Genomic DNA, 12,782 nt, shown 5'->3' with positions numbered 1-12,782 from the left:
GCAGTTTACATTCCCATAGGGGAATAAGACTGATGATCATCTCTGCCATTTATTGAGAGCTAAATAATGCCTTTCATCCCTTTAGTCATCAGATTTCTATTGTCTTCCTAGGCACTTGGGGTACATCAGTGATTAAACAGAGATCACTACTACCTTTACTAGTGGAGAGAGAAAGAAGATAAACAATAGATAATGATAAATCAGTTATATAGAAGGGAATTAGTGCTATGAAAACTTTTTAAAATGGGATTCCTTTTTCGTTTTTTTTTGGCCTATCCGATTGGCAAAGCAATTTTTTAAAGGTTAACGTGGTAGAAAGTCAAAAGAAGTTGACAGTCTCATCACTTTATTTTGAAACAAACTTAAAGAAAATTTGCAAGGACAGTATCAAAAACTACCCCCCAGCCAACATTTGAAAGTACTGTAGTTGCTAACAGAATGCCTCCCCCCACCCATATTTTAGTGTTTACATATTTCCTACAAACAATCTACATAACTAAAATGCAACCATCAAAATCAGGAAGTAACATGGATATATTGCTACCATCTAATACTCAGACCCCATTCAAGTTTCTCCAGTTGTTCTAATAATGTCCTTTTTAGCATTAAGATCAAGTCTAGAATCACGTGTTACAGTTAGTTGTCATGTCTCCTTCAGTCCAAACAACTGTTCAGTCTTTTCTTTGACATTTGTGACATTACTACCTTTGAAGAATCCTGGACCAGTTATTTTGTAGAAGTTAGGTTTGTTTGTTTCCTCATTAATTAGATTCAGATTGTACATCTTTGGCAGGAATATCACAGAAGTGACATTCTGTTCTCTTGTATTTTATCAGGTTGTACACAAGTTTGATTTGTCCCATTACTGGTGATGTTAACCTTGATAACTTGATTAAGAACGTGTGTGCTAAACTTCTCTAAAGTTACTCTTTTTCTCTGTTGTTTTGTGGGAAGATGCTTCCTCATTAACTTCATTAACTTCATTAACCTCATTAACTTCCTCATTGCAGTTTATTCATTTTTTTATTAGTATGAATTTGTGGATACCTATTTTATTCATTGAGTTATAATCCATTACTGTATTTTGCTGCTCAAAATATCCCAGATTTGGCCATTAAGCTAGCTTCTGTGTCCCTTTAACATGACCCCATCATGCTTGAGCATTCCCTTATTTTTCTGGCACAAAAAAATGTTCCAGACTCTTCTGTGCTTTCCCTGCCCCAGCCCTGGAATCGGCTACTTCTGCCAGGAGACTTAGTTCTTTTTAGTGGAGAGTGACATTTAGAAATCAAGATCTGGGTGTTAGATGTGTTTATTGCTATTGGTATGTCACTACTCCCAAAAAGAGAGCTAGGTAGTATGTGTGTATATGTTTATACACACATACGTATGTTTACATTTAAATATTTTTCTGTATACATATTGAAAAACTGAATTCATATCAGTATCTTTACTTCCAATCCAATTCCACAGGGTTCATTCTAGTTTTCTCCCTTTTCATATTTATAACTTCCTTATATAACAGTGAGAAACCTGACTCCCATTATCTTCAATATATTTGATCAGTCCCCCATTGCTGCCATTGCCCCACACCCTCACACCTTCCTTACCCTGCTTGGGCCCTTGTCATTCTGCGTCTTATACCAGGTCACTCTCCTATCTGAATGCCTTCATTGCTGCTGTGACAAGCTACTACCCTCATCCTTCTCACACGGACACCTGCACCCTTTTCAGGCTTTGAATTCGGTGACAGCCCTCTTTTTCCTTCAGCATTGATGCCCTCCTTACTGTAAACAATTTCTGACATCTGATGCCAGCCTAACTGCTCTCCAGTTGCCACTGCATGGATGCCCTCCTCATACCGCTCAGGCTTTGACACTTCACATTGGGCCACTGTCCTGCATATATATCCTGGGTTCCTACCCCTAGTCCTGGGCTTTCTCCCCTATAGGATGCCCTCCTCACCCTGCTCAGCCTCTGACATCGCATGTTTGGCAACCATGATTACTCACTGCCATATAGATTCCTTACTCATACATTATCAATATCATACAGTTTTGTTTGGTAAATATAAATTGGTATATTCTTTCAGGAGTTAGCAATATTATCAGAATATAAGATATACATGCTTATTTTGACCAGGAATTTATCCTGAGAAAATAGGTGTACAAGGATGCTTATCATAATACTGTTCATAATTTTTTAGAAAACAACAGTGTCATCAATAGGGAATTTTTTTCAAATAAATTATGTTTTAAGTAAATTGAAAGAGTGGACTATTATTAAAATTGACTTTTGTTATGTTTAACAGATATGGAAAGATATTTACAGATTATTTTTTTTTTTGGCCATGCTACGCAGCTTGCGGGATCTCTGTTCCCTGACTAGGGATTGAACCTGGGCCATGGCAGTGAAAGCGCCTAGTCCTAACCACTGGACTGCTAGGGAACGCCCCAGTTTTTTTTTTTTCTCGGTGGCAGGAGTTGGTTACAAAACAATGTAATGTATAATCCCTTGGGAAACGTATAAAGTAGAGATGAAAAGAGTTTGGGCTTTGCAGCCTGCATTCTAGTCTTGGTTCTGCCATTTATCTGTTCCTCCATTTCTTTTTTCTAATTTTATTTTTTATTATTTATTTTATTTATTTTTGGCTGCGTTGGGTCTTCATTGCTGCGCACGGGCTTTCTCTAGTTGCATCGAGCGGGGGCTACTCTTTGTTATGGTGCGCGGGCTTCTCATTGCAGTGGCTTCTCTTGTTGCAGAGCATGGGCTCTAGGTGCACGGGCTCAGTAGTTGTGGTTCGCAGGCTCGGTAGTTGTGGTGCACGGGCTTAGTTGCTCCGCGGCACATGGGATCTTCCCGGACCAGGGCTCGAACCCGTGTCCCCTGCATTGGCAGGTGGATTCTTAACCACTGTGCCACCAGGGAAGCCCCTGTTCCTCCATTTCTTTATCTGTAGCTTGCATTCTGGTCTTGGTTCTGCCACTTATCTGTTCCTCCATTTCTTTATCTGTAAAATGGGGATAACAGTAGTGCCCACTTGAGAAGACTTAAGAATTAAATGATTTAATAGGTATAAAGTGCTCAGAACTGTAAATGACTAATAATAAGTGTTCAACATTAGCTTTAAACAGTCACAGGGGAAAATAGCAATAATAATAATAATAATACCTGGTGTTTAAGTACTTATCTTAGGGTATGTCAGACACTGGCCTCAGTACATTGCACTTACAATGTACCTCATTGCTCTTCCCAGTAATCTCATGAGGTAGAATTGTAGTTATTCTATAAATGAAAAGACCTTAGTCTTAGAGAGGTCAAGGCATTTGCCCCTAAGCTCTTAACACCTTAAGGCACTTAAGATGGTAGAGCTTTGGGGGACTTCCCTGGTGGTCCAGTGGTTAAGAATCCGCCTTCAAGTGCAGGGACGTGGGTTTGATACCTGGTCCAGGAACTAAGATCCCACATGCTGCAGGTCAACTAAGCCCACGCACTGCAGCTACTGAGCCTGCGCACTCTAGAGCCTGCCCGCCACTAGAGAGCCTGTGTGCCTCAACTACTGAGCCCGTGCGCCAAAATGAAAGATCCCACATGCTGCAACGAAGATCCTGCATGTTGCAACTAAGACCCGACGCAGCCAAATAATTAAAAAAAAAAATGGTAGAGCTTGGTATTTGAACTCAGGTAGCGTGATTCCAGGGCTTGAGCTCCTAACCACTATTACTCTGCTGCCTCCCAGACCAAAATGAAAGTGGTATTACTTGTACTTGAATTGTACAAATACAGGTGACTTATTTTCACTTATTTGTTGTGTTTTATCTGTTTTACCCTTCTCTATTATCTGACTTTTTTAACAAGCATGAATTACTTTAATAACTATATCTAAGTACAAAGCTATTTTAAGGAGAGACTTAAAGTCTGACTCCTTAGGTTAGACCACATTGATCATCTATGAACTGGCTCCCACTTCTCTCTTCTCTCATATCTCTATTGCTCTGCAACGTGCAGTCTTGACTGCAGCCAAACCAAACTAAGTGTTTAGACACAGTGTTTCCTCCTACCTGGCTGACTCATTATTTTCAAGGTTCAACTCCATTATTTTCATCTCAGTGATGCTATCTCCAAAACTCTCCAATCCCCAAGGCAGTTAGTTAGCCTCTTTTGCTCCCTTACCTTTATAGTAGCACCCACATTATATTGGAATTACCTGTTTCTGCATTTTTCCCCCAGTAGAATGGACTTCTTGAGAGCATGAGTCATGTTTTATTCATCCTGCTATCCCTAGCACATAACCAAGTGTCTATAATTAAGGTTCTGTATCGGTGTTTATTAAATATCCTATTAATAATGTCATATCACAGGTGGTTGTTTTAGACCTTCATTTCTAATTAGTAAGAACCCTCCTTATGTTTAGAGTATGCTAAAATAATAGAAACTAGAATATTTAAAAATTTGCCGTGTTTTTTTGATGTTCTTTATAATCATAATTTGTTATACTCTGATTTATCTTTGCAGAAAGCCTGCTTATCTACCATTTTACTTTCTGATACCCGTGAAATAACTCATGGCCAGCTATGTGAATTGCTGAAGTATGCAGTTCTGGGCAAATCCAGTGTTCCTAAACCTAGGTATGAGAAGAACATAAATGGTGGGTATAGACCTGAGGTTTCATATTGGTATCTAGAGGACCATGTCTACCTGACGTTTTTTATTTGCCACACGGAATGTCCTAAATTTTTTTTTACAAAGTTGCCAACAATTTAAATTGGGAATCCCTTTATATCCATATTTTTTACTTCGAAAAACTCTGGCAGCTGTCCCTATGGCAACAATTTGTTGAAGCTGAATAGTGGCCTCCTACTATAGATGTACACTTCAGTGTCCCACCTGGCCTGCTTCCCTTATTTACAGTATCTGTCTGGCTGCTATAGGTATTTTGTTTATAACCTCCAGTGGAGACCTGATTGAAATAACATGATCATGTATTAAGAATCCCAATCTTTTTTCTTCTTTTACAAATCAAGGGCAAAGAGAATTTTACTGTTCTGATATCCTCAATGCCATTATTAAATGTCTAATGAAAATTGCATTTCTGTATGTACCAATACACAGTAGAGAGATTTTCATATGTACACTTCCATCTGGGGGTGGAGTGGCTACAAACCTCAAAAGCCCGCTTCTGCCTTAACAGATACTATCATTGCTCTGTCACTTTATCTGAACTGGCTTTCTGGAAGCCGGTCACGTTACTGGCTTAGGAAGGACTGTAGAGCAGATTTGGATCTTGAAGATATGCCTTTGTAAACTGAGCTTAATTAGTTCCAATTTAAAGCAAATCTTAATAGGATTTTGGATTTGAATGCATTGTGTTTCACTTGGTATTATACTTGATTTGAATGGAATAAATAATAATCTCAAGAGATCTTTATTTGAATTCTGTGCAGTAATAGCTGTTCTCCGTTTCCAGGCAGTCAGTGAGTGATGATAAACTCCAATATCTGTTGCTCAGTGCTTTTTTCATACTTCCCTTCTGTATGTCTGTAACTGACTTGACGGTATCAGTCTTAGCTTTGTTGGTTCTATTTTTCAACAGCTGGTGCCAACTTTTTCACCAAAACCACCTGAACAACGTGGTGGTTGTTATACTGCAGGGAATGAGTCAGCTACACTTTTACAGGTTCTATTTGGAGTTTGGGCTTCTCCGAAAGGCATTCAGACACGTAAGTTAAGAAAACTTTGTATTCGGACCTGAGTCAGGTCCTCACACTCAGAGATTAGTGCACATGTCTCAAATTGTGCTCCTTGGCAACCTGATTGAACAAGCAATAGAAGTTGTAGAAAGCTAAAAAGATTACGCTTGATACCTGAGATTAGATTGTTGAAATTAGATTTCTCTCTCATTTTTTTCTTTGGTAATCTAGGCAAAACCCTTAATCCCAGATTGCAGTCTAGTTCCCAGATTGTAGTTGATATTGTCACATTTTATTTGGGCTTTGGTGTTTTCAAAAATTGTAAAATTTACATAAAACCTATATATTTTGGCTTCTTTTGACAACATCACAAGATTAGTTTCCCTTAAAACAGTATCTGGAGCTGAATAGCAGCTGTCTTTAGAAAGGCATGTGCTCTCCATTTTACCATAGCCTCTTCCATTCTTTATCAGACTGTTTCATCCATTTACCCCTGAGAGCATTTGAATTGGTGAGCCCTAACCTAACCCCCTTGGGTCTCCATTTTCTTTTTTTGCTTTCATTTATTGAACACTACCTATGTGCTAGGCCCTATATTAGTCATACTGTATGCATCATCTTTAATTCTTACAATAGTCCTATAAGAGATACTTTTTTTTTTTTTTTTTGCGGTACGCGGGCCTCTCACTGTTGTGGCCTCTCCCGTTGCGGAGCACAGGCTCTGGATGCGCAGGCTCAGTGGCCATGGCTCATGGGCCCAGCCGCTCCGCGGCATGTGGGATCTTCCCGGACCGGGAGACGAACCCGTGTGCCCTGCATCGGCAGGCGGACTCTCAACCACTGCACCAGGGAAGCCCCAAGAGATACTTTTTTATTCCCATTTTATACATAAGGAAACTGAGTAACGCACCCAAGTTACAGCTAGTAAGTGGAATTTACAGCTGGAATTGAAGCCCAGGTGAGCCTGAGACTTGAACTCTCAATCTCTTTGCTTTTCTGTGTCATCTACCTGGCATGTTATCCACTAAAGTAATACATATGAAAGTGCTTTGAAAAATATAAGGAACTTTGCTTTTCTAAGTTATACATTTTTGTAATGTTTGTTTCTTTTGTATAGTGTGTAATTAGAGAAGCAAAGAAAACTGTGGTAGGATAAATATGGCTTCACTTATTTAGTCACTTTTACAACTTAAGGAAACAGTCCTCATTTTACAATGCAAACAATTAAGGTCCAGATCTTTCATAGCACTGAGCTGACAATAAAAGTCTAGGTGACAGTATTTTAACTGTTTTCAAGCATTTTTGTAAAAACCTATTATGTATTTTCAGAAGTTCTGCTTGCCTCCCCCATCATCTGATTTCCTAGCTGATATCATTGGGCTGCAAAAGAAACAAATAATTGGGGATCTGCCTAAAGGAATGGAAGGTATGACTATAAGTAACTTAAGCAGAAAAGCAATTTTGTGTGTGTGTGTGTGTGTTTTAAGGAAAAAATGGGTAAGTACCAAGGCGGATTAGATAGCAGGAAACATAACCAGGGTTCGTGCCTCAGAAGTCATTTGGTTAGGTTAGATAGCTAAGTCTGCTCCCTGGATATCACTGACACTGGACTCAAACTGTCACTGGGTCTTTGTACCCACAAGTGTACACATAGGAAGGAAGGTCTTGCCTTTGACTAATGTAGGGGATACTCACTAATACTACTCACAGTGGCAGATTAGGATGCTGGCCAGCTAAAGTATAAATATCCATGATAGCAGTGTTTTTCAAACTGGGTTGTGTCCTGTTAGCAAGTTATAGCTGACCTTCTCTTTTGCGGGGAGAGGAGGTGAGTGATGGAATAGACCTTAACAGTTCATTGCACATAGTAAGGTAAGTATTGTTCAATAATGCTTTTTGTATGTTTGTTCAGAAATAATTAAATTATTGAATAGTTGCACTGAGGGGACATGAAAAAGTGGTGAGGAATAACTAGTGATTCCTTTCCATATCCTCCATGACTGTGTTTCCTGTTATCTTCTGTCTCAAAAGCTTCTAACTTCCTACCTTTCCATTGTTCCCCTTTCCTTCTAATAGATGTCTATATCGGACCTGCAGCTTTGTTTAATTTGACATCCACTGTATTTTAAACATCTTTGAGTGAATCACAGAGTAGTCATTATGAGATTCAAAACTCAGGTAAAGACATTGAGCTGTAAAAGAAAGGATGTAATCAGAAAAAAGAAATTGATGTGACTGAAGAATATAGATTGTTGAGGATGATTAGGGGGTGGAGATGGAATAAGAGGGCAGGTAGTGGTGAGAGATGAGGCTTAGAGGTAGGTTAAAACTTTGTCTTGCAGGCTGTAAATGCTATGCTAAGGACTTTGGATTTTATCCTGTAAGCATTGAGGAGCTAGAGGGTTATAGCTACTTCTCTGTCCTCCTAAGGATTTTGCTTCATTTTCCCAACCTAAATAAATATCGAAGTCCCCAAGATATAGTCCATATACTTTGATCTTTCTTCAGTTCTCTTTTGAAATATTCATCTGTTCTTCCCCAGTTTATCCATCACTCTTCTGTGGATAACTCCTCTGTCTTTAGGTTTGATATCCCAAACTCCAGGCCTGCATTTTCAACTGCCTGCTGGATGTTGCTACCTGGATACTCCACTGTACCCTCAATCATAGCATATATAAAAGCATTTTTCTCATCCCTAAATAACAGACTCCCAACTTCAAATCCCCTTTTCTGTTGGTACTGTTTTTCTCTAAGCCACCAGTATTGAATTTTAGAATTACTTTTCTTTTGGCTCCCCATACCCAATCTTCATGGCTCATTCCCTTTGCTATTAAGAACCTATTCAAATGTTACTTTATCAGAGAGACCTTCCCTGGTTATAAAATATATGACATTAACCCTTTTCCTGCCCCAGCACTCCCTTTCCTCCTTTTTCTCCTTTACTTTTCTCCATAGTCCTTATCCTCACCTGCTATATTATGTATTTGTTTGTTTATTGTCCATCTTCCCAACTAGAATTTAAGATCACCTAGAATTTAAGAGAATTTTGTTGATTTTGTTCATTGGGGAATCTACTGGCTAGAGCAATACCAGGCATATAATAAGTACTCAGTAAATATTTTGTTGACTGAACTGAACTACTCTGTCACTATGCTTTACCAGTTTTTCCTTTTTTTAAAAAAAATATTTATTTGTTTGCGCTGGGTCTTAGTTGCGGTTTGTGGGCTCCTTAGTTGTGGCAGGTGGGCTCCTTTAGTTGTGGCTTGGGAGCTCCTTAGTTGTGGCATGAGAACTCTTAGTTGAGGCATGCATGTGGGATCTAGTTCCCTGACCAGGGATCGAACCTAGGCCCCCTACATTGGGAGTGCAGTCTTAACCCGCGCCCCCTGCATTGGGAGCCAACAGGGAAGTCCCTCTACCAGTTTTTCTTGTGTAATGTTTCTTTCTTATAACCTTTTTCCTCCCTCCATCATCTTAATCCAGACTCTTTTTTTTTTGCCAGAATTATTGCAAAGTCATTTCTCATTTCTCTCTCTACTTCATTTTCCACATATCTTTGAGGTTGATCTTTCTTAAAGTACTGTTTGGTTATGCCACTTCCCTTCTCAGGAACTTTCTGTTGCTCCACCTTATATATGAAATGATGGACTAAAATTCAAACTCTTGAGCCTGGCATTCGCAGTGGTCTACAATTCACTTTTATCCTCCTCTTTCAACCTTGTTTCTTATACTGCTCTTCTACAAAGACCTTTTTTCTCCCCGACTGGTCTAGGCACTACCATACCAAGTTTGCTTTGTACATTTCTATCTTACCTGGGATGCCCTCTTTCCTTACTTCTGATTCTTTGGCATTTTTGTTTGCAAGGACCAGGCACTCACTGAGGCCATCTTAAGTGAGAGGGTATTATTTGAAGGACATGTGGACTGGAAAGTCATCAAGAATCTAAATGCCTCTGGTGAAGAGCTGTTCTCCATCCCTTTCATGGCATCTTAGCTTCTTTGTTTTCTGTTCTAACTGGTGTGTTCTCTTTATTTCCTAGTTCAGTTCTGGGAGCAAGCAATCTGATCAGCTTAGCTAATTACCCTTGTCCCTTTTGAGCATGTCTTGACAAGGAATATCAAGTCACTGGTCAGTTTATAGATAGCTCCCTCTTTAGCCAAGTCCCCACTCTTAATCCAATCAGTAACGAGCCCTACTTAAAGAACCAGCACCCCTGCTGGTGCTTGAGCCAGGTGGTTAGGGGTGCAGTAGATTTAGCTAGAATGGGCTATTAGGAGTGGCAGACACTAACGGACTGGTCTAATACACCAAATATCTGAATTCTGCCTTTTCTTTAAGACTCAGCTAATCTTTTCTTCTCTTGAACCATCTCTAACCATCTCAGCCAGTATATTCTCCCTTTGCCTTTTATAGCTTTTATTATTATAACCCATTTGAGACTTATTTTCTCTTTGTGTTCTTTATAAGTGTATGAGAGTGCAAGCTCCTTTAAAGTTGGGGCTGGGTCTTAAAAATCTTTTGATCTTCATCATGCTTACCCTATACAACATTAAAAGGACATGTCCTCTGAGGGCTGTTAAACACAGATTCTAACATATGTATGATTGTCCTTGTTTCAGGGTCTTTACCTTCTTCCAGCTCAGAAGTCAGCATCAACCTGCAGAATGACCCCATCGTTAAAAAGTATGGCTCTAAGAAAGTAAGCTTGACCAGATGCCTTCTCACAAAGGAGGAAATGAAAACATATCACTTTCCGTTACAAGGTTGGTTTAGATTTAACCTGATGTTGGTAACAATGGAAGAATATCTATCAATTTATTTAAAAATATTCCTGTTGAAAGTTCATTTTTATGGGCTGCTTTCCAAGTGATTTATTCCATCTTCTACTAAAGAGGAAATACTTTCAGTGCAATGTTTCCTAAAGTGGAGGATGTGTACCATTATTGATTTTAGGCAGTACATGAACATGACCTTAAATATTGTGGGAAAATTATTCCTTTTTCATTTTTCTTTCATTCCTTAGTATATTGAAAAGAAGTCAATATGTCTTTAAAACTTTAACACTTCTCTGGTACTTCTAATCCTGCTCCCATCCATCCCACCCCCATTTTCTTTAATAAATAGGACAAGTCTAGGCTCAGAGCCTTGGTGTGTTATGTAGCAAGAATTTAATAAAAATCCTTTGATTTATTACCTCTTAATCACAGCAGTCATGTTAAAATTCCTTAAAAAAAAAAAAAAAGCCCTATTGAGTTATGATTAACCTACCATTCAGTTCATCCATTTAAAGTATACAATTTCAGTAGTTTCTAGTATGTTTACAGAGTTTTTCAACCATCACTACAATCAATTTAGAACATGTTCATCACCCCAAAAGAAACCCTGTACTATCGTTTCCCCCCAGTGCCCTTTAGCCCTAGGCAACTACTAATTACTTTCTGTTAATAGATTTACCTATTGTGAATATAAATGGAATCATACAATATGTGGTCTTTTGTAACTGGCTTCTTTCACTTAGCATCAAATTTTCAAGGGTCATCCGTGTTATAGCATGTATCATTACTTCATTTATTTTCATTCTAATGATATTCCATGTATGGTTATACATTTTATTTATCCAGTCATCAGTTGATGACATTTGGGTTGTTTCCACCTCGGGGATGTTATGAATAATGCTACTTTGAATATTCAGATACAAGTTTTTGTGTGGACATATGTTTTCATTTTTCTTGAGTATATACCTAGGAGTAGAACTGCTAGATCCTATAGTAACTCTATGTTTAACCTTTAAGGAACTATCAGACTGTTTTACAAAGCAGGTGCACCATTTTACATTCCCCCCAGCAATGTATAAGGGTTCCAATTTCTGTACATCCTTACCAACACTTGCTATGCTTTGCCTTTTTGATTATACCCATCCTAGTGTGTGTGAAGTAGTATCTCATTGTGATTTTCGTTTGCATTTCTCTGATGGCTGATGATATTGAGCATCTTTTTATATGCTTATTGGCCATTTGTATATTTTTTCAGATCCTTTGTCTGTTTCTTAATTGGGCTGTCTTTGGGGAGTTAATAGTTCATATATCATAGTATTGCCATGAGGATTAATTGAGTTAATGTACAAAACGAGCTTAGCATGGGGCACACAGTGCTTTAAAAAGTTATTCTTTGTTATTATTGGTACTAATAATATAGATAAGGAGGGCAGCAAGTATAATGTCTCCAGGATTTGGGGGTACTCCTTTCTGGTCTAGACTGTATTTTGGTTCTTTTAATTGTAATCAGTTGGAAATTTCAGGGTACTGTGACATAGAAACTGGTCAAAGCTTTTCATACTCCCCTTAGTTTCTTGTCAAATAAGATCTAGGTATTATCTTTACTGTTTCAGCCTCTGTCTGAAGGTAGGAATCTTCAATGATTCAGACACTTTTGGGCCTCTGAACTGAATGTGCCTGGTTACTGACTTAGGGTACACAATGGAAGGGATACCTTAAGCCTATATCTGAGCCTCTGTAGGGAATTTTCAGGCTATGATTCCAGAAAATGAGGCACGTTTCTAAAGAGAGGTCTTGGAGAAATTTTAAGGGTAGAGTTGAGTACAAGAGTGCATATGGTGAATGTTAAACATTCTGCCTACCATGAAATCCTTTTAGATCTCTGCTATGGTGGAATCTCATTCGTACTTTTTCTTGTTTTATTTAGGAAAGAAAGATGCCACATGCAGTCATTTGCATACTTTATTCATCCTTCCTTAGTGCCTACATGAGAAAGGTCCGGTGACTTTGGATTTAGCCACAATTTAATTATAATTTCTAATAAGGAGGAAAAAATTGTTACTTGGTAACTGCAAGGAAGTCTAGGCCCTAGTATCTCCACTAACAGCAGCCTACATTATTCTCCCAAAATGTAAAAATGAGTAGATGGAGAAAAAATTAAGGACAGAAATTGTCTTATTTAATTTTATATTTCAAGTGTCTAACATAGAGAAGGTCCCCACAAATGTGGTATCTCAGTTTCCCCTGGATAAATACAGGAGTAATTTTTACCATTTCTAGTTCTAAAGGCAAATATTTTATTCCTTTTCCTCCTAG

The 12,782-nt window shown here is 38.5% G+C and overlaps 1 protein-coding gene across 5 annotated transcripts in view; it reads left to right on the top strand.

Moving 5' to 3' along the window:
* REXO5 (RNA exonuclease 5) overlaps positions 1 to 12,782 on the top strand; it is a 43,072-nt gene that overhangs the window by 697 nt on the left and 29,593 nt on the right. For all 5 annotated transcript variants that reach the window (XM_027126710.1, XM_027126711.1, XM_027126714.1 and 2 more), the window contains 4 exons: positions 4,516 to 4,628; positions 5,594 to 5,720; positions 7,020 to 7,116; positions 10,311 to 10,454. In XM_027126710.1, coding sequence (XP_026982511.1) covers positions 4,516 to 4,628; positions 5,594 to 5,720; positions 7,020 to 7,116; positions 10,311 to 10,454 — 481 coding nt within the window. The remainder of the gene's footprint in view (positions 1 to 4,515; positions 4,629 to 5,593; positions 5,721 to 7,019; positions 7,117 to 10,310; positions 10,455 to 12,782) is intronic.

This window comes from Aethalodelphis obliquidens, unplaced genomic scaffold, assembly GCF_003676395.1.
Source record: "Aethalodelphis obliquidens isolate GAN/ISIS:26980383/991018 unplaced genomic scaffold, ASM367639v1 scaffold30, whole genome shotgun sequence".
Classification (NCBI taxonomy): Eukaryota; Metazoa; Chordata; class Mammalia; order Artiodactyla; family Delphinidae; genus Aethalodelphis; species Aethalodelphis obliquidens.
This window is presented reverse-complemented; position numbering and strand designations above follow the sequence as displayed.